We start from the raw sequence: 27,190 nt of genomic DNA on the forward strand, positions 1-27,190 counted from the left end.
CTTCTCTAATCCTCTCCACCTCTCTACACTCTCTCCTCCTTTAAGACACTCCCTTAAAACCTACGTCAGTGACCAAGCTTTTGGTCACCTGTCCTAATATCTCCTTATGTGGCTCAGTGTCAAATTTTGTTTGCTAATGTTCCTGCGAAGCGCCTTGGGACGTATTACGATGTTAAAAGTGCTGCATAAATGCAAGTTGTTGTTCTTGCTGAAATGTTTAATGTTTGGGATGTCTTGGCCCACTAGGTATCTCTCTGCAACAGGCAGGACAATTGAAATGCTGCAATCTGCACCTCACGGGCTTTCTCAAATGGACCCAGTGAGACCGGAGAGGTGGTGAGGGGAGAGGCGAATGCACTTTCACATCCGGCCCTGTGATTTATTCACCCCCCCTTTTGGGTGAAGGCAAACAAGCGATGGGGCTGACGGCTCAGATGGCCCGCTGTTCAGTCTGTTAGGACGTCACTGTGGCCTCGGGAGGTGAGACTAACCGGGGGCACACCTCTGGGCCAGGCCAGGAAATGTGTCGCTCGCTTTCAGGACTTGGCTCAGGCATTGATAACATCACATTGCTCGACAGCTGCAGAATTGCCATTTGTGAACTGAAAGCCGCATAGCAGTATAACGGGATAGTCAGTTCTACCATATCTTTGCTCAGTCTTTTTAGCTGTCTTCACTGTTTTTGAACCAGGTTTTAATTTTTACAAAACTTATATGGAATATACGGCACAGAAACAGGCATGTCGCCCAACTCATCCATGTTGGTGTTTATGCTCCATGCAAGCCTCCTCTTGCCCTACTTCATCTAACCCCATGTGCATATCCTTCTATTCCTTTCCCCCTCATGGACTTATCTAGGAAGCCCTTAAACAACAACAGTTTGCAATTATATAGCTCCTTTAATGTAGTGAAACGTCCCAGGGTGCTTCACAGGAGCATTAGCAAGCCAAGTTTGACACCGAGCCACATAAGGAGATATTCGGACAGATGACCAGAGGTTTGATCAAAGAGGTGGGTTTTAAGGAGCATCTTGAAGGAGGAGAGAGGGGTAGCGAGGCGGAGAGGTTTAGGGAGGGAATTCCAGAGCTTAGGCCCCTGGCAGGTGAAGGCACGGCCACCAGTGGTGGAGCGATTATGATCAGGGATGCGCAAGAGTCCAGAATTGGAGGCGCGCAGGGATCTCGGAGGATTGTAAGGTTGGACAAGGTAACAGAGATAGGGAGGTTACAAAGTTATAGAGGGGCGAGGCTATGGAGAGATTTGAAAACAAGGATGAGCATTTTTAAATCGCGGCATTGCCGGACAATGTAGGTCAGCGAGCAGAGGGGTGATGGGTGAACGGGTCTTGGTGCGAGCTAGGACACGGGCAGCAGAGTTTTGGATGAGCTCAAGGTTATGGAGGGTGGATGCTGGGAGGCCGGCCAGGAGAGTGTTGGAATAGTCAAGGATTAGAGATAACAAAGGCAGGGTGAGAATTTCAGCAGCATATGAGCTGAGGCTGGGGCGGACTCGGGTGATGTTGCTGAGGTGGAAGTCGACGATCTTGGCAATGGAGCGGACATGTGGCCAGAAGCTCACCCCGGGGGTCAAATACGACACCAATGTTGCGAACAGTCTGGTTCCGCCTGAGACAGTTGCCAGGGAGAGGGACGGAGTCGGTGGCTAGGGAACGGCGTTTGTGGCGGGGACTGAAGACAATGGCTTCGGTCTTCACAATATTTAGTTGAAGGAAATTTCTGCTCAGTCGGTCAAGCAGTCTGACAAATCATACAGATGCAGGGACGACAGAGGTGGTGGTGAGGTAGAGCTGGGTGTTGTAGCGTACATGTGGAACCTGACGTGTTTTCAGATGATGTCGCTGAGGGACAGCAAGTATATGAGGGGTCCAAGGATTGATCCTTGAGGGTATCTATGCTATTTGCCACAACTACTCTGTGGTAGCAAGTTCCACATTCTAACCACACTCTGTGAAGAAGTTTCTCTTGAATTATTTTTTACTCTATCTTATACCTATGGCCCCTAGTTTGGGACTCCCCAACAATGGAAACATCTTCTCTAAGTCTACCCTATCAAACCCCTTCATAATTCTAAAGACCTCTATCAGCTCACCCCTCAGCCTTCTCTTTTCTGGGGAAAAGAGACCCAGCCTGTTCTTTGTTTCCTGATAGGTATAACCCCTCAGTTCTAGTATCATCTTTTTTGCACCTTGTCCAGTGCCTCACAATCAGGCCGTCTCAAAGTGCTTTACAGCCAATGAAGTACTTTTCGAAGTGTAGTCACTGTTGTAATGCAGGAAACGCAGCAGCCAATTTGCGCACAGCAAGCTCCCACAAATAGCAACGTGATAATGACCAGATCATCTGTGAGTGATATTGGTTGAGGGATAAATATTGAAAGAAAGAGAATATTTCTTTATAAATATTGGTCAGGAATACCATGGAATAACCACAGTTGTCCGGCTCGAGATGCATACAGTGGTGTTATGATACAAACATCACAGTTTAGAATGAAGGCTAGTGCTTCAGGTTGGTTTCATAATGTGGAGCTGTGTTCAGTCATACACCCACATCCAGTTAGCACATGTCATGACCATGCATGTATTATTGGAACTGATGGATGTCTCAGTGAGTCTCTCCAATTCCCTTATGTGACTGGGTCAGTCATGTATGCACATCCTAATGATTCACCGGATAGTATTTCTTTTATTCATTCATTCATTCACAGGATGTGGGAGTCGCTGGCAAGGCTACCAATGATTGCCCATCCCTAATTGCCCTTGAGAAGGTGGTGGTGAGCCGCCTTCTTGAACCGCTGCAGCCCGTGTGGTGAAGGTACTCCCACAGTGCTGTTAGGGAGGGAGTTCCAGGATTTTGACCCAGCGGCGATGAAGGAATGACGATATATTTCCAAGTCAGGATGGTGTGTGACTTGGAGGGGAACTTGGAGGTGGTGGTGTTCCCATGTGACGGCTGCCCTTGTCCTTCTAGAGGTCACGGGTTTGGGAGGTGCTACCGAAGAAGCCTTGGCCTTTTGCTGCAGTGCATCTTGTAGATGGTACACACTGCAGCCACGGTACGCCGGTGGTGGAGGGAGTGAATGTTTAAGGTGGTGGATGGGGTGCCAATCAAGCGGGCTGCTTTGTCCTGGATGGTGTTGAGCTTCTTGAGTGTTGTTGGAGCTGCACTCATCTAGACAAGTGGAGAGTATCCCATCACACTCCTTACTTGTGCCTTGTAGATGGTGGAAAGGCTTTGGGGAGTCAGGAGGTGAGTCACTCGCCACAGAATACCTAGCCTCTGACCTGCTCTTGTTGCCACAGTATTTATGTCGCTGGTCCAGTTAAGTTTCTGGTCAATGGTGACCCCCAGGATGTTGATGGTGGGGGATTCGGCGATGGTGATGCCGTTTAATGTCAAGGGGAGGTGGTTAGACTCTCGCTTGTTGGAGATGGTCATTGACTGGCACTTAGGTGACTCAAATGTTACCTGCCACTTATCAGCCCAAGCCTGAATGTCGTCCAGGTCTTGCTGCATGTGGGCATGGAACTACTTCAATATCTGAGGAGTTGTGAATGGAACTGGACAGTCATCAGCGAACATCCCCACTTTATGTTGGGGGGAAGGTCATTGATGAAGCAGCGGAAGATGGTTGGGCCTAGGACACTGCCCTGAGGAACTCCTGCAGCGATGTCTTCTTTGGATTTGCATCATTTTTTTTCCCCTTGCGCTTCCTTGGGGTGTTTTTTCTACTTTGGAGGCGCTATACAATTGCACGTTGTTGGTTCCTGTTTGCGATCCAGTGACTTTGAAAGTTGTGAGTGCGGACACTGGGTGCAATCCCCCTCCTCATTCTGGATCGAATAGCGTGGCAATAATCGCTGTGTAAGCTCACACATGGAGAATGGCCAATTGGGAGAAGTACCAAGAGGCAGCTGGCATCTCTGAAACCGTTTCCCAGCAAGTGGAGAGGAGGAGAAAAAAGAAAGTGCTATCATTTTAATTTCATTGGCCCCAAAGCTACCTTCAGGCTACTTTCTTGCACTCTGTAGGTAATCACTGGTATAGCATTAACACTCACTTTCGTACGCTTGGTAAGCAGAGCCGGCACTCTGGCGTTGGATGTGTTTGCAAAGCCTGTGATCAGTGACCCCCCCAGAATCACAAACACAATATTTGGAACGTTTCCCTTATCATCATCCATGGTTATCAGGTTTAATCTATTTTCGCAGCAGATGTAAGCTTTGGATCAGTTACAAGGTAGAGAGTACTTGCGAAAGGCCTTGTGGCTGCTGCTGCTCTTGCTTTGATCTCAAAGCCAGGCATCTGGTGTAAGAAGATAAAAGGATGCTCCAAACATCAATACCATAATAACCCAGATAGTACAACCAATATAGGGCCCTGGTGAGACCACACCTGGAGTATTGTGTACAGTTTTGGTCTCCTTACCTATGGAAGGATATACTTACCATAGAGGGAGTGCAACAAAGGTTCACCAGACTGGTTCCTGGGATGGGGGAGAGATTGAGTAGACTAGGCCTATATTCTCTAGAGTTTAGAAGAATGAGAGGTGATCTCATTGAAACATACAAAATTCTTACAGGACTTGACAGGGTAGATGCAGGGAGGATGTTTCCCCTGGCTGGGGAGTCTAGAACCAGGGGTCACAGTCTCAGAATAAGGGGTCGGCCATTTAGGACTGAGATGAGGAGGAATGTCTTCACTCAGAGGGTGGTGACCCTTTGGAATTCTCTGCCCCAGAGGGCTGTGGAGGCTCAGTCGTTGAGTATATTCAAGGCAGAGATTGATAGATTTTTGCATATTAAGGGAATCAAGGGATATGGGGAAAGTGCAGGAAAGTGGAGTTGATGTACAGTCAAAGTCAACATGGATTTACAAAAGGTAAATCGTGCTTGACTAATCTACTGGAATTTTTTGAGGATGTAACTGGTAAAATAGATAAGGGAGAACCAGTGGATGTGGTGTATTTGGACTTTCAGAAGGCTTTCGATAAGGTCCCGCATAAGAGATTAGCGTGTAAAGTTAAGGCACATGGGATTGGGGGCAAGGTATTGACTTGGATAGAGAACTGGTTGGCAGACAGGAAGCAATGAGTTGGAATAAACGGCTCTTTTTCCGAGTGGAAGGCAGTGACTAGTGGGGTACCGCAGGGATCGGTCCTTGGACCCCAGCTATTCACAATATATATTAATGATCTAGACAAGGGAACTAGATGTAATATCTCCAAATTTGCAGACGACACAAAGCTGGGTGGGTGTGTGTGCTGTGAGGAGGATGCCGAGAAACTACAGGATGATTTGGACAGGTTGGGTGATTGGGCAAAAGCATGGCAGATGCAATATAACGTGGATAAATGTAAGATTATCCACTTTGGTGGCAAAAACAGGAAGACAGATTATTATCTGAATGGCAATAGATTCGGAGAAGGGGAAGTGCAACGAGACCTGGGTGTCCTTGTGCACCAGTCGCTGAAGGTAAGCATGCAGGTGCAGCAGGCTGTTAAGAAGGCAAATGGTATGTTGGCCTTCGTAGCGAGAGGGTTTGAGTACAGGAACAAGGATGTCTCGCTGCAGTTGTACAGGGCCTTGGTGAGACCACATCTTGAGTATTGTCTGCAGTTTTGGTCGCCTTATCTGAGGAAGGATGTTCTTGCCATGGAGGGAGTGCAGCGAAGATTCACCAGGCTGATACCTGGGATGGCAGGAATGACGTATGAGGAGAGATTGGGTTGATTGGGCTTGTACTCGCTGGAGTTTAGAAGAATGAGAGGGGATCTCATTGAAACTTATAAAATTCTGACAGGACTGGACAGACTAGATGCAGGAAGGATGTTCCCGATGGTTGGGGAGTCCAGAAACAGGGGTCACAGTCTAAGGATAAGGGATAGGCCATTTAGGACAGAAATGAGGAGGAATTTCTTCACCCAGAGAGTGGTGAACCTGTGGAATGCTCTACCACAGAAGGCAGTAGAGGCCAATACATTAAATATATTCAAGAAGGAGTTGGATATATTTCTTAAGGCTAAAGGGATCAAGGGGTATGGGGAGAAAGCAGGGACCGGGTACTGAATTTGGATGATCAGCCATGACCTTATTGAATGGCGGAACAGGCTTGAAGGGCCAAATGGCCTACTCCTGCTCCTATCTTCTATGTCTATGTTTGTAGGTAGAAGACCAGCCATGACCTTATTGAATGGCGGAACAGGCTTGAAGGGCCAAATGGCCTACTCCTGCTCCTAATTCTTATGTTCTTAACCAGTTCAGCACCGTGTGGTGAGAAAGAACATAACAACCCAGAAAGTGCCACGTATCTGGGTAAGATGTGATGAGCACGTTGAGCTCAACAGTGTAGCTTGACCCCAGGAGGACCATTGTGATATTTCCCCTCTCGTTCCTCCAGACGCTCAGTTTTATGTACCATTCCTCCTCCCTGCATAGAATTATAGAAATTTATGGCACAGATGTAGGCCATTTGGCCCATCATGTCTGTGCCGGCCGGAAAAAGAGCCATCTAGCCTAATCCCACTTTCCAGCTCTTGGTCCGTAGCCCTGCAGGTTACGGCACTTCAGGTGCAAATTCAAGTCGTTTTTAAATGCAATGAGAGTTTCTGCCTCTCCCACCCTTTCAGGCAGTGAGTTCCAGACCCCCACCACCCTCTGGATGAAAAAAGTTCTCCTCAACATCCCTCTAATCCTTCTACCAATGACTTTAAATCTATGCTCCTGGTTATTGACCTCTCTGCTAAGGGAATAGGTCCATCCTATCCACTCTATCTGGGCCCCTCATAATTTTATACACCTGAATTAAATCTCCCCTCAACCGCCTCTGTTCCAAAGGGAAAAAAAACCAGCCTATCCAATCTTTCCTCATAGCTAAATTTCTCCGTTCCTGGCAACATCCTCGTAAATCTCCTCTGCACCCTCTCCAGTGCATCCTCACTGTGTTCACATCAAGACTCATTGCAAAGCCACCTACTCTACGTCATTGCTTCCCAGGATCTCAAAACACTGGAAAAGCTCACCTCAGTGTTCCCTCTTCCTACACTCCCTCGGCGTTCCCTCCTACACTCCCTCGGCGTTCCCTCCTACACTCCCTCGGCGATCCCTCCTACACTCCCTCGGCGTTCCCTCCTACACTCCCTCGGCGTTCCCTCCTACACTCCCTCGGTGTTCCCTTGCTCCTGCAGTTGAAAAGACTTAAAACCCAAGTTTTGCATGGACGAACCATTACACGCTTTACTTAGTTAGCTCGTGTTCAGCTTGGCTCAACTCTCGAGTCTAGAAGGTTGTGGGATCAGACCCACTTCAGAATCTCAGTACATCATCAAGGCAGCTGAAGGAGTTTTGTGTTGTCTTTCAGACGAGACATTAAACTAAAGCCTCACCTCCTGATTCCATTGCTCCTACGTCAATCTATGAAGTCAAGCTGAGAGTTTTTCCAGAGTCCTGGCCAACATTTAACCCACAACAAACATCAATAAAGACAGGTTAACCGGCCATTCTTCTCACTTGCTGTTTGTGGGATCTTGCTATGTATAAATTGGCTGCCGTGTGTGACTGCACTTCGAAAGTAATTGATTGGATCTGTAGCATGTTGGGATGTGCTGACGGTGTGATGAGGCGCTTAAAGAATGCAAGCTCTTTACCTGTCTCATTTTTGGCCTGAATGGAGTACAGAACTATGATAAGCACCAAGGTCGAAAAGAACAGAAGAAAAGTTTGTGCCCGATCATCTTTTAACCAAGTACTGTATTATTGGGTTGGTTTACTGTGGAAATTTGTGGGATTCTGAAGTACGGTCTGCAGCCATACTATAAAATCAGCTTATTCCCATCCTTGTTTTCAAACCCCTCCATGGCCTCGCCCCTCCCCATCTCTGTAATCTCCTCCAGCCCCACAACTGGGGCAGCACGGGGGACCCGGGACAGCGCCAGGGACCCGGGTTCAAATCCGGCCTCGGGTGACTGTCTGTGTGGAGTTTGCACATTCTCCCCGTGTTTGCGTGGGTTTTCTCCGGGTGCTCCGGTTTCCTCCCACAGTCCAAAGATGTGCAGGTTAGGTTGATTGGCCATGATAAAAAAAAAAATTTTAAAAATAAAAAAATTGGCCCTTAGTGTTAGGGGGGATTAAATACGTGGGGTTATGGGGTTACGGGGATAGAGCTTGGGTGGGATGGCTGTCGGTGTAGGGACTGGGTGCTAGGGTTTGGATGATCAGCCATGATCTCGTTGAATGGCGGAGCAGGCTCGAAGGGCCGAATGGCCTACTCCTGCTCCTATCTTCTATGTTTAACTCTCAGGGATCTCTGCATTCCTCTAATTCTGGCCGCAAGCATCCCCGTTTTTAATCGCTCCACCATCGGCGGCCGCGCCTTCAGCTGCCGAGGCCCTGAACTCTGGAAATCCCTCCCTAAACCTCTCCGCCTCTCTCTCTCCTCCTTTAAGACGCTCCTTAAAACCTACCTCTTGTCACCTGCCCTAATATCTCTCCTTACGTGGCTCAGTGTCAAATTTTCAGTCTGATCACGCTGCTGTGAAGCGTCTTGGGGATGTTTTTACTGCATTAAAGGCGCTGTATAAATGCAAGGCCTTGATGCCGCTCGGTCGCTCAGTGATTTCACCAGCGGAGGAGCTCAGCTTTGCTGAGGATTGCAGCTGCAACCCCTGAGCCTCCTGGTGCTGGGACTGCCAGCCAGGAATGTTAATATTTTCTATATTTTTTTAAAATTCCAATTGATGAAATGGAGGAGTTCCTCAAAATTTAAAAAAAATTAATCTTTCTCTTCCGCCACCCCTTACTCCCAAAATGTTGTTCTTCCTTTAACGGGGACAGAGATGACACTGATATGTTAAATGAAGAGCACCCTATGAAAAAGCTTTCTGATTGATTTTCCTTGATCTTCCCTCGCACGTGGGATGAAAAGAAGCTTACCGGAGCTTTCCAAATAGAGAGCGGACAATGGAAGGAAAAATGTCGAAACAAGTCCTATGTATTTATTTATTTTTTTGGAAGGGTTCCTTTAAACCCAGAATAAGATCAAGTCTGAAAAGGACTTTGAACAACACCCACACTTAAAGAAAGAGAAAGCTAGAGAAAGAAAAAAAAAGATCTCAGCCTTCACTCAAAAAGAACTTTGTATTAAATTGTCAACTCGTGGGGATTCTAGGGGAGTTAATGGCACAATAGCACGAGATAGGCTTACGCTCATTCCTGGCGGGAGGACAATAAGGGGATGCAAGCTCCTACACAGCACACCAGCTGAAGGTACAATGACACTGTAACTGAGATCACAATTAGACACTTCACTGGCAGTTTATCATGATCTCTCGACCAATTTAAAGGGTGGAAAGGTTGAGCCAGCACAGAAAAGGAGCTCAGACGGGCTAGAAAATACTGTATTGAGACTGTTTCACAGATGATTAAGTCCCACACAGCGAAGCTGATAAGTCTCTCTCCACCCACCTCCCCGCATCTCTCTTTTTAAAAGGTCTGGTAAATAAAAGAAAAGGAGAAACAAAAATATATCCGTTGCAGCCTTATCACAAAAGTTAGACTTGTTCTTCGAGTTTATGTAGTGCTGTGGGACAGCAGTTCTTAAAGAGGAGTCGCACTTAGTAATTATTCATTAAAGAGCCTGCTTTCCCCACTTGGTCTCCCCCCCACCCCCACCCCCCATTTTCTACCCACCTCTACTTAAGGCTGGCACAAACTTCTAGGGAAGCCTAGTGCCTGCTATTACCTCACCCAAGTACTCATCGATAGTGTCGGCAAGCTAATCAACCAATGGGGGTTAGGTGGGGTGTAGGGGGGGTGGGGGCGCATTATAGCCGGATCTCATCTTGTGCCCGTCCCACACTTGATGCTGCTGAATACCGGGAACCCAGCCCACCTTTACCCTCACCAACTGAAACATGGTGAGATCTAGTTCCCTGCTTTCAATTTTAACAATAAAAAAGTTGCTTTGCTGAGAGGTAAGCTCGTTGGTGAAATGATAGAATGTGCCTCCCTATCTCTGTAACCTCCTCCAACCCACCGAGATATCTGCCCTCCTCCAATTCTGGCCTCGTGCTCATCCCCGATTTTCATTGCTCCACCATTGGCGGCCGTGCCTTCAGCTGCCTGGGCTTTAAGCTCTGGAATTAATTCACTTCCTTCACCACCGGCGTACCGTGGCTGCAGTGTGTACCAGCTACAAGATGCACTGTAACAACTCGCCAAGGCTTCTTCAGCAGCACCTCCCAAACCCGCGACCTCTTCCACCTAGAAGGACAAGGGCAGCAGGCGCGTGGGAACACCACCACCTCCCAAGTTCCCCTCCAAGTCACACACCATCCTGAGAAGTATATCGGCCGTTCCTTCATCGTCGCTGGGTCAAAATCCTGGAACTCCCTCCCTAACAGCACTGTGGGAGCACCTTCACCACACGGACTGCAGCGGTTCAAGAAGGCTGCTCACCACCACCTTCTCGAGGGCAATTAGGGATGGGCAATAAATGCCGGCCTTACCAGTGACGCCCACATCCCATGAATGAATTTTTAAAAAATTCCCTCTCCAGGCATCTCTGCCTCTCTTTCCTCCTTTAAGACGCTCCTTAAAACCTACCTCTGTGACCAAGCTGTTGTGCACCTGCCCTAATATCTCCTTATGTAGCTCGCTGTCAAAGATTGTTTCAGAATCGCTCCTGTGAAGCGCCTTGGGACGTTTTAGTACGTTAAAGGTGCTATGTAAATGCATGTTGCTGTCACGGCTTGGTCAGGGGTGAGCTTGGAGGCCATAGTGAACCAGGGTAGTGAGGGGTGGGAGGAATGCCCGCTGCTCCACATAGCCTCCCCAGCGGGCTCGACGCAAAGACCGTCCATCCATTTAGTCGGATGAAGTGATGGGGACTAAAGCTTTATTTTTTTTGCCCCTGGATGAGGTGAGCCAAATTGACTCCTTCATCTATGTTTAGGAACATAGGAAAAGAAGCGGAAGGCCATTCGGCCCCTTGAGCCTTTTCCGCCATTCACGGAATCACAGAAACCTGACAGCACAGGATGAGGCCATTCGGCCCGTCGTGCCTGTGCTGGCTCTGTGAAAGAGCAGTGGTGCTCAGTCCCACTCCCCCGCTTTTTGTCCGTAACCCTGTCAGTGCCTCATCCTCGAGAACCCGTCCAACTTCCCTTGAAAGTTATTGCTGGAATCAGCTTCCACCAGCTGTTCAGGTCGAGCGTTCCAGATCCCCACAACTCTCTGAAAGAAAGCATTTCTCCTCGTCTCCCTCTAGATCCTTTGCCAATGATTTTCACTCTAGGACCTCTAGTTATCGACCCACTCGCCAGAGGGAATAGTTTTTTTCTCCCTCTACTCTATCAAAACCTCTCACCATCTTGGAAACCTCTATCAGGTCACCTCTTAACCTTCTCTGTTCCAAGGAGAACCGTCCAAACCTTTTCATTCAATCAGATCATGGCAGACCTGTGAATCTTTAAAAGAAACAAAAAGAAAGAGACTTAAATACAGTCTGAGCAAATCCTTTTATTCTCCTGTTTGCCGCACATTCGAAGACAACGCTGGTTTAAAGCATCAATGAATTGCATCGTCCTGTGCTTGTGACACTCGCCCTGTTCAGCTGGAATTCAGCGCTGTGCTCCGCAGTTTTATTCTCTGCTCACCGTGAGGTGCAAATTGCAGACGAACTCCTGCACTGGAATTATTGAAGAACAGGCGATGAAACTATGGGAGTTTGTGCTGGGTAGGGCCGGGGCTATGTGGGGGGAGCGCTACTGAAGAGAAGACGAGAGGGAGAGACCAAAGAGAACACGAGAAGGAAAAACATTTGAGAGAGCAAGGAGAACGGATTGAAGGAGTTGCTGGTACATGAGACGGAAAGGCATGGGAGGGCGAGAGGGGAAATGATGAGGGCAGCGGAGCAAAGACGAGTTTTAAGAAAGGGGGCGATAGGAAGAACGATAGAGCAGGGAAGAGTAAATGGGATCAGCATGAATAGGCACAGCTCTGGCCTGGGCACGAATCCAGCTCACTTGAACAAAACCCAGACCCTGAGTTCTGTCCGCCTTTCGCCCCCCCCCCCCCCACCCCCCGCACTTGTTCTATTTAAATGGTTTGTGAAGCTGTTGTTCCCCCCCGCCCCCCGTGTGGAATGCTGTGGTCAGCTCCTGTGCACCAGGATGATGCAACCGTTTGAAACCAGATCCGCTCAATAAAGAAACCACTTAAAAAATTATTACAGAGGCTATTACTTCTTCCACTAACTAGCTCGATGCGCTACCCACAGGCCATCCTGTCCACGGTCACAAAACTGACAGAACCCCTTGCGTACAAATGGCGATCACTACAGTTACATTAATATGGCGTATAAATATAGGGTTTGCAGTTGATGTGCTGTCTGCTTAGAAATTCTAGAGCATAACTTGGCAGAATTCAGGGTGCACTGAAAGATATCCAGTAGGCACAATGTGCTCAATACGGAATATAACAAGACGCCGTCAATCCAACATTCAGGGATTGCCAGGGAACTCTGATCTTCCAACATTATGTCAATCACGCTTTTAGCTTTTCAGGTCGTTACAACACTTGTTTTCTTAGCATGTGATTATGTTGTGAAAATGCTGCGAGTGCTGACCTTATTAGTTTTGTTAAAGAGATTTTGTTCCTTGCCTCTAAGCTGCAATGAGCTAAATAGCTAAACTGCTATGTCACAAACCCCCGAGTCTTAAAGAATTCTCCTTTCCGTGCTGGCCAGGCTGTGGGCTCAAAAGCCGGCGCCAGGCATCCGAGCCTGAGCTGGTAAAGCCTGGCGCTGTTCTACGACCCGACTCCCCATCGCTTCCAAATCCAGCTTTCTTTCTATTCACTCAATGCTGCTATGGTCAGTGCTCCTCTTAGCTTCCTTCTTTCATTCCTCCTGTATTCCAAAGCCCCTGTTTCGCACACACTTCCACCTCCAGTCCTGGCATCCTCGCTGTGTTGAAATCAAGACTCATCTCCTAACTCCAACTCGTTCCTTCCCAGCTCCTCAAAACAGCGGAGCTCCTCACCCACCTCCCCGTGGCCTTCCCCGCCTCCTATCATTGCTGTCACTTCGTCCTCTTTTACTTTGTCTTCTCTCCCATTCTTTTCACCCTTTGGCATTGTCTTCATCGTTGATCTCAATTAGCATTGCTCCCACGTAACCAGCGCACTGTGGCTGCAGTGTGTACCATCTACAAGATGCACTGCAGCAACTCGCCAAGGCTTCTTCGGCAGCACCCCCCCAAACCCGTGACCTCTTCCACCTGGAAGGACAAGGGCAGCAGGTGCATGGGAACACCACCACCTCCAAGTTCCCCTCCAAGTCACACACCATCCTGACTTAGAAGTATATCGGCCGTTCCTTCATCGTCGCTGGGTCAAAATCCTGGAACTCCTTACCTAGCAGCACTGTGGGAGCACCTCCACCACACGGACTGCAGCGGTTCAAGGAGGCGGCTCACCACCACCTTCTCAAGGGGCAACTAGGGATGGGCAATAAATGCTGGCCTTGCCGGCGACGCCCACATCCCATAAACAAATTTTAAAAAAAATAAACGAATAAAAAAAATCAAATCCCACCAACACCACTTGTGAAGGGACTTACTGTACAGAAGATGGGATAGAATTTCCGCCGGAATTCTCCCGCTTGCCCGCTGCAACTTAATTGGGAGACCTGTGGATACTCCCCGGAGAAATGGCGTCGTTTCTCCAGGTTTTGCGTGAACGTTCCACCAAAGTGACGATTGGGAGAACGCCCGTGGAAATGAATGGTGATGGACCCTGTGCTGCACATATCTATTATGTCCGTGTATGATTGAGACATGGACAGCAGGAGTTGAACAAAACAGGTCTTTACTGAATGAAGTCAATCGGGAAACTGAAACTACAGTGGCTTACTAGCGCCTTTTATACAGGGGTGGTCACTGCCGGTACTGCAGTCTGAGACCAGTTATTCTCTTAAAGGTACATACACAACAGTATCCGCCAAACATCACTCATTACGGGTGGCAAATGATCACCTTGCATTAACACCATGACCTATTGTAATCCCTCTTCGAAACAAACGCTACCTGGACCTTCAAAGGGATTTGCTGTATGCGTCATTCTCTCTCCTGAGGAATGGCATTTCTAATAGCACACTGTAAAGTACTACAGATGTCTCTTCATTTGGAAAGGAAGATTAGAATTTATGTCGTAAAAACAGAAAATGCTGGAAATACTCAGCAGGTCAGGCAGCATCTGTGGAGAGAGAAACAGAGTTAACGTTTCAGGTCGATGACCCTTCATCGGAACTCCATCAGAATTTATGTAGCATGTTCTGAGGCCTCAAAGCTCTTCATGGACAGTTAATTACTTTGAAGTGTAGTCACTTCTGCAGGAAAATCCAGCAAGATCCCACAAGCAGTAATGAGATGAAAGACCAATTAATATGTTTTTTTGGTTTTGTTGATTGAGAGAGGAATGTTGACACAGGACACCAGGAGAACTCCCTGCTCTTCTTCGAATAGTGCCATGGGATCATTAGCACCCACCAGAACAGGCAAACGGGACCCAAGTCTAACGTCTCATTTTGAAAGACGGCATTTTCTAACAAATTGCAGCACGCTCCCTCAGTACTGGGCTGGCGCGCTAACCTAGATTACATGCTCAAGTTCTGAAGTGGGGCTTGAATCCTGACTCGGAGCTGTGAATCGTAACCAAGCTGATACGTAACCCATTAAACAGTTGGCTTGAAATTGAGAGGGGAATTAACGCGGGTTGTCCAGGATCACAAGTGAAAGTTGGGTAAGCTGCTTGGCAAGGTATTGTTGCCACAAGACCCTGCCTTCACAACAGGAGAGGCGACGTAAGAAAACTACTAGGCACTTGGTCTAAGCGTTAAACAAAGCTTTAATCAACTGGTTTTCAACATGGAGGTCTAGTTGTGTCCTTCACTAGTTCCTGTTAAAGAATGTCCTGCGCAAGCTGGGCCCGTGCCCGAGTATTTATACTCTCCCTGGACGGCGCCACCCGTAGGCCGCTCAGTATTATTTCATAAGTCTTTCATGAATGACTGATTCATGTCAAGAGGTAAGGGGGAGAGCGTTGGTAGAGGGAAAGGAAATCCTTCTTCTTTGCCCCTCCCCAAGATCTCTTTCCCCCCCTGCTCTCTAACGGTGGAGAGACTGGAGAAGCTGGGGTTGTTCTCCTTAGAGCAGAGAAGGTTAAGTGGAGATTTAGTTGAGCTGTTCAAAAGTTTTGATAGAGTAAATAGGGAGAAACCGAGTCGGTAACCAGAGGACACAGCTTTAAGGTAATTGGCAAAAGTACCAGAGCGGAGATGAGGAGAATTTATTTTTAATGCAGCGAGTTTTTGCGACCTGGAATGCACTGTCTGAAAGGGTGGGGGAAGCAGATTCAATAATAGTTTTTGTAAGGGAATTGGATAGAAACTTGAAAAGGAGAAGTTTGCAAGGCTTTGGGGAAAGATCAGGGGGGCGGGGCACGGCACGGGGAAAATAGGCCGAATGGCCGCCTCCTGTGCTGTAAGATTCTATGAACAGCTTCTCCATTCCCCCCCCCATACCTTCATCAGTCACCCACAGGATCCTCCCTATCTCTGTAACCTCCTCCAGCCCTACAATCCTCCGAGAGCTCTGCCCTCCTCCAATTCTGGCCTCTTGCACATCCCCGATTTTAACTCATTGCCCACCGTGCCTTCTGCTGCTGTGGGCCCTAAGCTCTGGAATTCCCTCCCTAAACCTCTCTGCATCCTTCCCCCTATTTCCCACTTTAAGATCCTCCTTAAAGCCTATTTCTTTGACCAAGCTCTGCCCTAATATCTCCTTATGTGGCTCGGTGTCAAATTTTATTTGATAATTGCACCTGTGAAGTGCCTTGGGACGTGTTTACTACATTAAAGGCGCTATATAAATGCAAGCTGTTGAGCGGCAGGAGCCAAGACTGCATTCATTTCCCCGGCTATCGGCGACGCCGTTTCCTCTCGTCACAAACACCATTGATGCGGCTGAACAAATTGCCCCCCGCCCCCACAACACCCCCCGCCGCCCCCGCCCCACCCCCAGAGAGATCTTAATACAAGCAGCAAGGCAAAGAGGCTGCCCAGTCAGATAAAGAACATGCACTCCAAGCTTAAGACGTCAGGGGATTATGGAGCCACTTAAGGTTATAGCGATTTAAAACTTTAAACAAAAACAAAAATTGTAAATAGTTGTTTTTGTGCCGGTGGCGAAAAAGGTCTTCTCATTAAAATCAGCCACAGTCCCGAGTCAGTTAGACTTTAAAACCCCTTTTGTTTCGTTTGTGTTTTTTTTTTGTAAAAACCGGCTATAGTTTGTCCCTTTGCAGTGAATGGAAACAGGAAATCTGCTTGCGAAAAATAGTGCCCTTTTTGTGGAGCACGCTGTATGTTTTAAAGGCACAGAATGGTGTCACTGGGGTTGCGAGTGAAATCCCTGCTACTGTATTGCTGTTCATTAGAACGAGAAGTTTTAAGAACAGGAAAAGAACATTTGGGCCAACACACGCCTGTCTTCTCTTGATAGATTAACCCCACCTTTACAACACATCCCTTAACCTCAGTTTATTTCCCTTGCCACACATCCCTCAACCCAAATGAAATGGAATTCAATCCGGAGAAGTGTGAGGTAATGCATTTGGGGAGGGCTAACAAGGCAAGGGAATACACATTAAATGGTAGGACACTGAGAAGTGTAGACGAGCCTTGGGGTGCATGTCCACAGATCCCTGAAGGCCGCAGGACAGGTAGATAAGGTGGTTAAGAAGGCATACGGGATACTTGCCTTTATTATCTGAGGCGTAGAATACAAGAGCAGGGAGGTTACGCTTGAACTGTATAGAACACTAATTAGGCCACAGCTAGAGTACTGCGTGCAGTTCTGGTCACCACATTACAGGAAAGATGTGATTGCACTAGAGAGGGTACAGAGGAGATTTACGAGGATGTTGCCAGGACTGGAGCATCATAGAATCATTACAGCACAGTAGGAGGCCATTCGGCTCGTCGAGCCCGTGCCGGCCCTCTGCAAGAGCACTTCAGCTACTCCCACTCCCCCGCCCTTTTTCCTGTAGCCCTGCAAATGTTTTCCTTCAGGTACTTATCGAATTCCCTGTTGAAAGCTACAAGTGAATCTGCCTCCACCACCCTTTCAGGCAGTACATTCCAGATCACAACCACGCACTGCGTAAAAAAGTTTTTCATCATGTCGCCTTTGGATCTTCTGCAGATCACCTTAAATCTGTATCCTCTGGTTTTTTAGCTTAGAGGAAAGATTGGATAGGCTGGGGTTGTTTTCTTTGGAACAGAGGAGGCTGAGGGGAGACTTGATTGAGGTGTATAAAATTATGAGGGGCCTAGATAGAGTGGATAGGAAGGACCTATTTCCCCCAGCAGAGAGCTCGATGATCAGGGGGCATAGATTTAAGGTAATTGGTAGAAGGATTAGAGGGGAGTTGAGGAGAATTTTTTTCACCCAGAGGGTGGTGGGGGTCTGGAACTCACTGCCTGAAAGGGTGGTAGAGGCAGATACCCTCATCACATTTAAAAAGTCCTTGGATACGCCCCTGAAGTGCCGTAACCTACAGGGCTACGGACCAAGAGCTGGAAAGTGGGATTAGGCTGGATGGCTCTTTTTCAGCCGGCACAGACACGATGGGCCGAATGGCCTCCTCCTGTGCCGTAAATTTCTATGATTCAACCCCACTTTTTTATTATTCATTCACAGGATGTGGGTGTCGTGCGTTTATTGTCCATCCCTAATTGCCCTTGAGAAGGTGGTGGTGAGCCGCCTTCTTGAACCGCTGCAGTCCGTGTGGTGAAGGTGCTCCCACAGTGCTGTTAGGGAGGGAGTTCCAGGATTTTGACCCAGCGACGATGAAGGATCGGTGATATACTTCCAAGTCAGGATGGTGTGTGACTTGGAGGCGGCGGCGTTCCCATGCGCCTGCTGCCCTTGTCCTTCCAGGTGGTAGAGGTCGCGGGTATGGGAGGTGCTGCCAAAGAACTTACCCACTCTTGCAACACATCCCTCAATCCCTTCTCTCTACTTGACTCTTGAACTCATTTATATTCATTTATACGGTTCCTTCTGTGATAATTTATTTGCAATTCCATTACCTGTTGGATGAAATTATTCAGTCTGCCTTCCCTTCTTATTCCTAACCTAATTTTGAACTTGTGTCCACTGCGATTTGAAACCTGTGAATATTTTCCCCCGATTGCTTTTTTCCAATTCCCTTCCTAACCTTGAAAACTTTAATTAAATCACCTCAGAGTCTCCCCAATTGCCAGGGACACAAGGCCAACTTCTTTGATCTTTCCGCAGAAAGTAATAGTTGATACCCTGAATTATCTTCATTGCTCCTCTTTGTGCGCTCTCTCTCTCTCTCTCTCAAGCAGTAATATCCAAACCAGAGGGGGGGATGAGGAGAATTATTTTACGCAGCGAGTTGTTGTGATCTGGAATGCGCTGCCTGAAAGGGCGGTGGGAGCAGATTCAATCGGAACTTTCAAAAGGGAATTGGATAAATACTTGAAGGGGAGAAATTTGCAGGCTATGGGGAAAGAGCAGGAGGGAGTGGGACTAATTCGATCGCTCTTTTAAAGAGCTGGCACAGGCACGATGGGCCTAATGGCCTCCTTCTGTGCTGTATCATTCTACAGTATAACTTTCCCCAACGCTGAGAATATTTGCTTCCAGCTTTTAAAAAAAAAAAAGTCACAAAGGCAGATGTTGATGAGCGGAGTTGTCCACTCACGGAGGTCAGGTAATTGGGCGCCTCGGATAATGGGAGCAGTCCGGATACAGCGGTTGAGGAGAAGGAGGTTGCTGGAGATTGGGGTGCTCCCGTCTAAACCGGAAGCCCATTGTGTGGACGGGAGCCTCGGCTAAAGGTGTCTGGCTTTCGACAACAAATCTGCTTTTGTCAGCCCTTAAAAAATGTGTTCACGCGCTCCCGACTCCAACACACATCCCCTTTTCTTCTGTTTCATTTCTCCAGGGTGCCCAAGATACATTTGAGAGCTACTACAGGAAACAAAGAAAGAAACAGGCTCGCTTAGTCCTGCAGCCCCCTTCCAACATGGTAGGAATAATCTCCCCTTTCATTTCCATTAACCAAAGAGCATTTTAACCTTGATGAAACAGTATTCCTTTTTGTTTTTGCCGTGAATTACTGAGCATGCCAGTGTATGACCCTTTTTTTTTATTCTTTATTTTTGCAGTCCTTTATTGTCCTAACTCAAAATGCTTGTCTTGTTGCAGCATGAAACATTAGATGGCTACAGGAGGTATTTTAATCAAATTGTAGGGTGAGTGTATGTTTTTCATGCAAAAGAGAAAGGTTCTGCTGGTGCTATGTTCTCGTTATTTGCATTCTGGAGTGCGGTTCGTTAGTGAACGGATTGTGTTGATTTATTTTTTTGATGAGAGTATTTTTGCCACCAGGACGTTTTTCCACCGCGGGTCCTTCTCTTGTGCCTGCTCCATCTCGTCTCTTTCTCTCTGTGACTCTCCCTCTCTCCCACTCTCCCTCACCTTCACATGCTCTCTCCCCCTCGCTTGCAAGCTCTCTCTCCCCATCCTGGCCAACGTCCCCCATAAGCTGCACTGCAGCCTGTGCGGGACCTTGCAGATGACCGCGCAGCTGAACGAGAACATTGATCGGGCCCCTCTCTCCTCATCTGGGCCCCTCTCTCCTCATCTGGGCCCCTCTCTCCTCATCTTGGCCCCTCTCTCCTCATCTGGGCCCTTCTCTCCTCATCTGGGGCCCCTCTCTCCTCATCTGGGGGCCCTCTCTCCTCATCTGGGGCCCTCTCTCCTCATCTGGGGCCCCTCTCTCCTCATCTGGGCCCCTCTCTCCTCATCTCGGGCCCCTCTCTCCTCATCTGGGGCCCCTCTCTCCTCATCTGGGGCCCTCTCTCCTCATCTGGGGCCCCTCTCTCCTCATCTGGGGCCCTCTCTCCTCATCTGGGGCCCCGTCTCCTCATCTGGGGCCCCGTCTCCTCATCTGGGGCCCATCTCTCCTCATCTGGGGCCCCTCTCTCCTCATCTGGGCCCGTCTCCTCATCTGGGCCCCGTCTCCTCATCTGGGGCCCCTCTCTCCTCATCTGGGCATCTCTCTCCTCATCTGGGCCCCTCTCTCCTCATCTTGGCCCCTCTCTCCTCATCTTGGCCCCTCTCTCCTCATCTGGGCCCCTCTCTCCTCATCTGGGCCCCTCTCTCCTCATCTTGGCCCCTCTCTCCTCATCTTGGCCCCTCTCTCCTCATCTGGGCCCCTCTCTCCTCATCTGGGGACCCTCTCTCCTCATCTGGGCATCTCTCTCCTCATCTGGGCGCCCCTCTCCTCATCTGGGGCCCCTCTCTTCATCTGGGGCTCCTCTCTCCTCATCTCACCCTCTCTCTTCTTGGCCCCTCTCTCCCCATCTCACCCTCTCTGTCCCCATCTCACCCTCTTCCCCCTGATCTCACCCTCTCTTCCCCTGATCTCACCCTCTCTTCTCCCTGATCTCGCCCTCTTTTCCCCCTGATCTCACCCGCTCTGTCCCCCTGATCTCACCCTCTCTTCCCCTGATCTCACCCCCTCTTCCCCCTGATCTCACCCGCTCTGTCCCCCTGATCTCACCCTCTCTTCCCCCTGATCTCACCCTCTCTGTCCCCATCTCACCCTCTCTTCCCCCTGATCTCACCCTCTCTTCCCCCTGATCTCACCCTCTCTTCCCCCTGATCTCACCCTCTCTTCCCCCTGATCTCACCCTCTCTTCCCCCTGATCTCACCCACTCTTCCCCCTGATCTCACCCTCTCTTCCCCCTGATCTCACCCTCTCTTCCCCCTGATCTCACCCTCTCTTCCCCCTGATCTCACCCTCTCTTCCCCCTGATCTCACCCTCTCTTCCCCCTGATCTCACCCTCTCTTCCCCCTGATCTCACCCTCTCTTCCCCCTGATCTCACCCTCTCTTCCCCCTGATCTCACCCTCTCTTCCCCCTGATCTCACCCTCTCTTCCCCCTGATCTCACCCTCTCTTCCCCCTGATCTCACCCACTCTTCCCCCTGATCTCACCCTCTCTTCCCCCTGATCTCACCCTCTCTTCCCCCTGATCTCACCCTCTCTTCCCCCTGATCTCACCCTCTCTTCCCCCTGATCTCACCCTCTCTGTCCCCATCTCACCCTCTCTTCCCCCTGATCTCGCCCTCTTTTCCCCCTGATCTCACCCACTCTTCCCCCTGATCTCACCCTCTCTTCCCCCTGATCTCACCCTCTCTTCCCCCTGATCTCACCCTCTCTTCCCCCTGATCTCACCCTCTCTTCCCCCTGATCTCACCCTCTCTGTCCCCATGTCACCCTCTTTTCCCTCTCCTTCCACCCTCTCCTTTTTCCCCCCTTTATCTCTTTCCATCCTCTCCCCATTGTGTTGCCATGGCTGCCGACACGGTGAAACACACAGAGCCCGTGGAAATGTTCAGCTCTTCCCAGAACTGATATTTCTCCCCCACGGTGATTGCAAAAAGCAATTAAACATTTAATTTAAAAAAAAATCCTGCACAGTCGCGCTCCTGACCCTGAGCAGCTAACACCTCAGCTAAGTGTGAGCGCGGGTGATTGACAGGCAAATCAGAAATCGAGGGGTTCAGTAATACCCCGCACCGCGATACGATCCTGCCTTGAATCCGCCTGCAGTATCTGTTGCAATCGAGGGTGCATTTTTACTGTGCGTGCGTGTGTTTTACTGACCGGCTCGGTGTCCGATTCTGACCTTTTCCGATTCTCCCCTTCAGTTTTTTTGTAGTTGAAGACCACATATTGCACACCACCCAGGGTCTGGTGAACAGAGCGTACATTGATCAACTGTGGGAGTTAGCTGTATCTAAAACCATGTCGGCACTCAGGACTCATTCAGTAAGTAAGACTGCGAAATCTGCCCTCCTCCCCCACTCCATCTCCTTTAGTTGTTTCAAAGCACTGCTTATATTGCAAGATGTTAATAAACATAGTAATAGAATATAGTTCAGTGCTGATTATAAATTTTAAAAAAACATTGTGTTTCTGCTCTGTTCCAGTTGTGGAATTTGTAAAAATTGATGAGGAACCCGTGTCCCCCGCCGTCATCTCTCGCCGTGTGAGCCAATGTGTGCCCTCCACTCTCCCCATGCTGCCATTGTGACTCTCTCCTGGCTCCGTTAGTGGCACGGCCCTTAGACACTGGACGCCCCACACTCTGGAACTCTGTCTCGCTAAACCTGCCCGACTCGCTACCTCTCCCCCCACCTTCAAAAGCCTCCTCAGCTGTGGCTCAGTGGGTAGCACACTCGCCTCTGAGTCAGAAGGTTATGGGTTCAAGTCCCGCTCCAGAGACTTGAGCACAAAAATCTAGGCTGACATTCCCAGGGCAGTGCTGAGGGAGGGCTGCACTGTTGGAGGTGCCGTCTTTCGGTGAGATGTAAAAGATCCCATGGCACTATTTCAAAGAAGAGCAGGGGTGTTATCACCTGGTGTCCTGAGCAATATTTATCCCTCAACATCACAACAAAACCAGATTATCTGTTATCATTATTACATTGCTGTTTGTGGGAGCTTGCTGTGCACAAGTTGGCTGCCGCGTTTCCCACATTACAACTGTGACTACACTTCAGAAGTACTTCATTGGCTGTAAAGCACTTTGGGATGTTCTGAGGTTGTGAAAGGTGCGATATAAATGAAAGTCTTTCTTCTGTTTCTTTTCCTTGAAACCTACCTATTGTTAAAGGCAAATCGTGTTTAACTAACTTGATTGAGTTCTTTGATGAAGTAACAGAGAGGGTTGATGAGGGTAATGCAGTTGACGTAGTGTACATGGATTTCCAAAAGGCGTTCGACAAAGTGCCACATAATAGGCTTGCCAGCAAAGTTGAAGTTCATGGAATAAAAGGGACAGTAGCAGCATGGATACAAAATTGGCTAAGTGACAGGAAACAGAGAGTAGTGGTGAACAGTTGTTTTTCAGACTGGAGGAAGGCATACAGTGGTGTTCCTCAGGGGTCGGTTCTAGGACCACTGCTTTTCTTGACATATATTAATGACTTGGACTTGGGTGTGCAGGGCACAATTTCAAAATTTGCAGATGACACAAAACTTGAAAGTATAGTGAACAGTGAGGAGGATAGTGACAGACTTCAGGAGGCTTACCGGATCCTGGACTTCATGAATAGAGGTGCAGAGTACAAAAGTGTGGAAATTATGTGCCAGCTCTTTGTTAGAGCTATCCAAATAGTCCCACACACCCGCTCTTTCCCCATAGCCCAGCAATTTTTTTTCCCTTCAAATATTTAAAAGCAAGCCACACAGACTGGAAGATCAGGGAGGGGGAAGATCACCCCCTTCTCCTGACCTCTCTCAGTGACCCCTACTGTAAAGTGACGTCAGGAGAAGGCAGGACCAAGCTTGGCTGCAAATCCTCTAGGGTAGATTAGGTGTCCCCTGAGGTGTTACACCCCCTTGTATCTTTCCTCAGATTCATAATCTCCCTCGACCAGACTACTCTTCTCAGTTCTAGGTTGACACTGTCAGTGCAGTGCTGAGGGGGCGCTGAACTGTCTGAGGTGCCGTCTTGCGGATGAGACATTAAACCGTCTGCCCTCCAAGTAGGCCATAAAAGATCCTGGGGCACTATTCCGAAGAAGAGCAGGGGAGTTATCCTCGATGTCCTGGCCCAATATTTATTCCTCAACTAACATCACTAATTAACAGATTATCTGGTCATTATCGCATTGTTGTTTGTGGGATCTTGCCATGCGTAAATTGGCCGCCATGTTTCCTACATTACAACAGTGACTACACTTCAAAAAAGTACTTCGCTGGCTGTAAAGCGCTTTGGGACCTCCTGAGGTTGTGGAAGGTGCTATATAAATGCAAGTCTTTTCTTTTACTGTCCCATACACTGTTATCCAGCTGATCGCGCTCTCTGTGACACCTGCCCAAGCCTCTGATGCTGCTCCCTAGCCAGTTTTATTTTTTAGTAAGAAGCTGTGGTGAAGGCCGAAATCCACACTACAGGACGGTACAGTTTGCAGTTGTATAGTGCCCTTCACGTAGAGAAACATCTCGTGGGGCGGGGGGGGGGCATTCACAGAGGCGTATGGGAAGAAAAATTAACGGCAAGCCCAAGAAGGAGACATTAGGAAAGGTGACCACCAACTTGGTCCAAATGTTGGGTTTGTAAGAAGGAGCGAGAGATGTAGAGGTCTAAGAAGGGAATTCCAGAGGGTGGGATACAGGTGGGTTAAAGCATGGCCGCCAGGGTTAGGACGAAGGGAGGTGAGAGGCACAAGAGGATTGGAGTCAGAGAAGCAGAGAGTTCAGGGGGAAGGTTGTGAGGTTAGAGGGGGTTACTGAGATAGGGAAGGGCAAGGCCATGGGGGGAATTAAATGATGCTCAGTTTGAGTTTAAAAATCAACACAAAACTGAGGGAGGTGAAGAGGTCCATAATTTTGAGGTTCGGGGAAAGAATGAGTCAGAGAAGGAGGCGCCACAGTTAATCTTGACTTGACTATATTTCCTACATTACAGCAGTGCTCACAATTCAAAAATTACTTCATTGGCTGTGAAGTGCTTTGTGACGTCTTGAGGTCAAGAAGGAGTTGGATATATTTCTTAAGGCTAAAGGGATCAAGGGATATGGGGAGAAAGCAGGGACAGGGTACTGAATTTGGATCATCAGCCATGATCTCATTGAATGGCGGAGCAGGCTCGAGGGGCCGAATGGCCGACTCCTGCTCCTATCTTCTGTGTCATGAAAGGTGCTTTGGAAATGCAAATTCTGTCTCCTTTCTTTCTAATACTGTGAAGATTAAGAACCTCAACATAGGACATGCCCCAGTCATACAGTAAAATGGGAATAGGTTAGTCAAAAAGTTGGATATGTTGTCGTGCATTTTGAAGTTGGCTGGATTTAAACTCCTCTCCTATTTTTCTTCCTCACCTTCAGTCATACTGCTCTGACCCGAACTTGGTCCTGGATTTGAAGAATCTTCTGGTACTCTTTGCGGACACTCTGCAGGTAACTGATGGAAGTTTTCCATCGCTGGACTTTGGAACAGCCTTGCGTGTAACCGAGACGAGTGGTGTTTAACAGGGTCGAGTGAATATATAAAAATGTAAGGGTTGAAATGAGAAACGACCATTGAGCCCAGAGAGCACTGTCATTCCATGGGCCAGGTATGCTCTCCACTATCATGTGCTCCCTTCACACATTTAATCTCCTTCCATAGCCCATGTACACTCTATCCTATCACAGACTCATGGGGGGAAAAATTCAGTTGCTTGCGCCTCCCGTTAGCGCCTTAAGAGGGCGCCAATTGGGGCGCAAAGCAACTAGTGCCCGGGCGCGGCGATGTTTGCACCGCTCGCGAAATTAACGAGACATTTTGCGGCGGCGCTAAACACTACCGCCACGATCTCCTGCGCCGGCAGATCGTGACGTCAGTCGAGTGCACAACATCCCGTTAGCTCCCTGGACCGGATATTGAGTGGTGCCCCCTGCCTTACCGCCTGCCGCTAGCAACGACAGGTTGAGGGGAACGTTTTGCTGTCAGAAAGGGACTGGGGGAGCGCTATTTAAAGGCGACCGCTTCCTGCCTTTTTTTGTCGGTGACATTTTTGCACCACGCATTCTGTGAGAGAGAGAGAGAGACTTCCGGAGAGATTCAACGCTGTGTGAAGGAGTTTTGAGTACTGAGCAGCACTTTGCAGGTTGGTTTTGATTTGCCCTTCCTTGCTTCGCCAACGCTCTGAGGTAGCGCCTCGCTCCTTGGCCTTAGCGCCTTAAGAGAGGTGTGAAGCGCCTGATTTAGCGCTCCAATCACCTCCAGGGGCGATAAAAGCCAAGTTTGCCGCCGGAGGCGATAATTAGCGCCAGGTGCTAAACTTTGCGTACGGTCGATAATGGCGCCCCAAACGGGGCGATACTGAATTTTTCCCCCATGGACCCCAGAGGGAAAGTTCTGTAAGAATACCCCCAAAGAGAACAAAGGAAAGCTCCAGAATATTGATCCGTGCTCTCATCTCCACTGCTCAGTCACGCTGTCCTCCAAAGACACCTCCTCCCAACCGCACCCCCCGCCCCCCACCCCCCCAGCTCAGCAGCAGACGTATCAATGTATTACATGGGGCCAATTGAATTCCCCAGCCAGGGGAAACAGCTTCTCAGCATCTAACCGGTCAAGCCCTCTGAGAATTTTACACGTTTCAGTGAGATCTCCCCTCATTCTCCTAAGCCTCAGAGAAAATCAGACAGTACAGGAGACTGGGATCCCAAAACATCGCTGTGAATCCTGGAATCCATGTAACGCAACGGAATTTAACTTATTTAGTCAGCATAAGGCAGGGGCCTACTTGGGACAAGAATGTGTCAAAGTTTTCTGCCATAAAGTTGCCTACCTAATTTCTCATTTTTTTAATGAATTGCGATCTTACTCTAATCAGACACCAAGCAGTAAATTTAGTAATTATCTTGTACCTTCCCTCCCTCTATCTCACGGAAACATATAAGATTCTGAGGGGGATTGACAGGGTAGATGCTGAGAGGCTGTATCCCCCTGGCTGGAGAGTCTAGAACTAGGGGGGCAGAGTCTCAGGATGAGGGGTCGGCCATTTAAGACTGAGATAAGGAGGAATTTCTTCACTCCGAGGGTGGTGAATCTTTGGAATTCTCTACCCCAGAGGGCTGTGGATGCTCAGTCGTTGAGTATATTCAAGACTGAGATCAATAGATTTTTGGATACTAAGGGAATCAAGGGATATGGGGACTGGCGGAAGGTGGAGTTGAGGTGGTAATCTTACTGAATGGCGGAGCAGGCTCGAGGGGTCGTATGACCTACTCCTGCTCCTAGTTCTTATGTTCATGTCCGGTCAACCTGCGCACCCGATATCTGGCTGGGCAAAAGGTGAGTGATGCTGGACATCTCTCCGCAGTTGGCATTCTCTGGTTAGCTGATAGCCGGCGGGGGGAGGGGTGGAGTGTGTGTGTGGGGGGTGGGGGGTGGGGTGGTGGGGTGGCGGGGGAATGCCCGTACAGTCAGTGTGACAGTTCTTGTTTTCTCACCGGTGACCCTGACGAAACGCAAACTATAACGTGTGTTTAAGCGCGGTGTTTAAGTGTGTCT

At 48.8% G+C, this 27,190-nt stretch overlaps 1 protein-coding gene across 2 annotated transcripts in view; it reads left to right on the plus strand.

Annotated features, from left to right (window-relative positions):
- Window positions 1–27,190, plus strand: part of LOC147123782 (exocyst complex component 6B-like) — an 860,046-nt gene that overhangs the window by 442,683 nt on the left and 390,173 nt on the right. For both annotated transcript variants that reach the window (XM_085975948.1, XM_085975954.1), the window contains 4 exons: window positions 19,052–19,135; window positions 19,315–19,361; window positions 21,829–21,949; window positions 25,015–25,086. In XM_085975948.1, the coding sequence (XP_085832074.1) occupies window positions 19,052–19,135; window positions 19,315–19,361; window positions 21,829–21,949; window positions 25,015–25,086 (324 nt within the window). The remainder of the gene's footprint in view (window positions 1–19,051; window positions 19,136–19,314; window positions 19,362–21,828; window positions 21,950–25,014; window positions 25,087–27,190) is intronic.

This window comes from Somniosus microcephalus, chromosome 2 (assembly GCF_052327205.1).
Source record: "Somniosus microcephalus isolate GS21.2 chromosome 2, FLI_Smic_1.0, whole genome shotgun sequence".
NCBI lineage: Eukaryota > Metazoa > Chordata > Chondrichthyes > Squaliformes > Somniosidae > Somniosus > Somniosus microcephalus.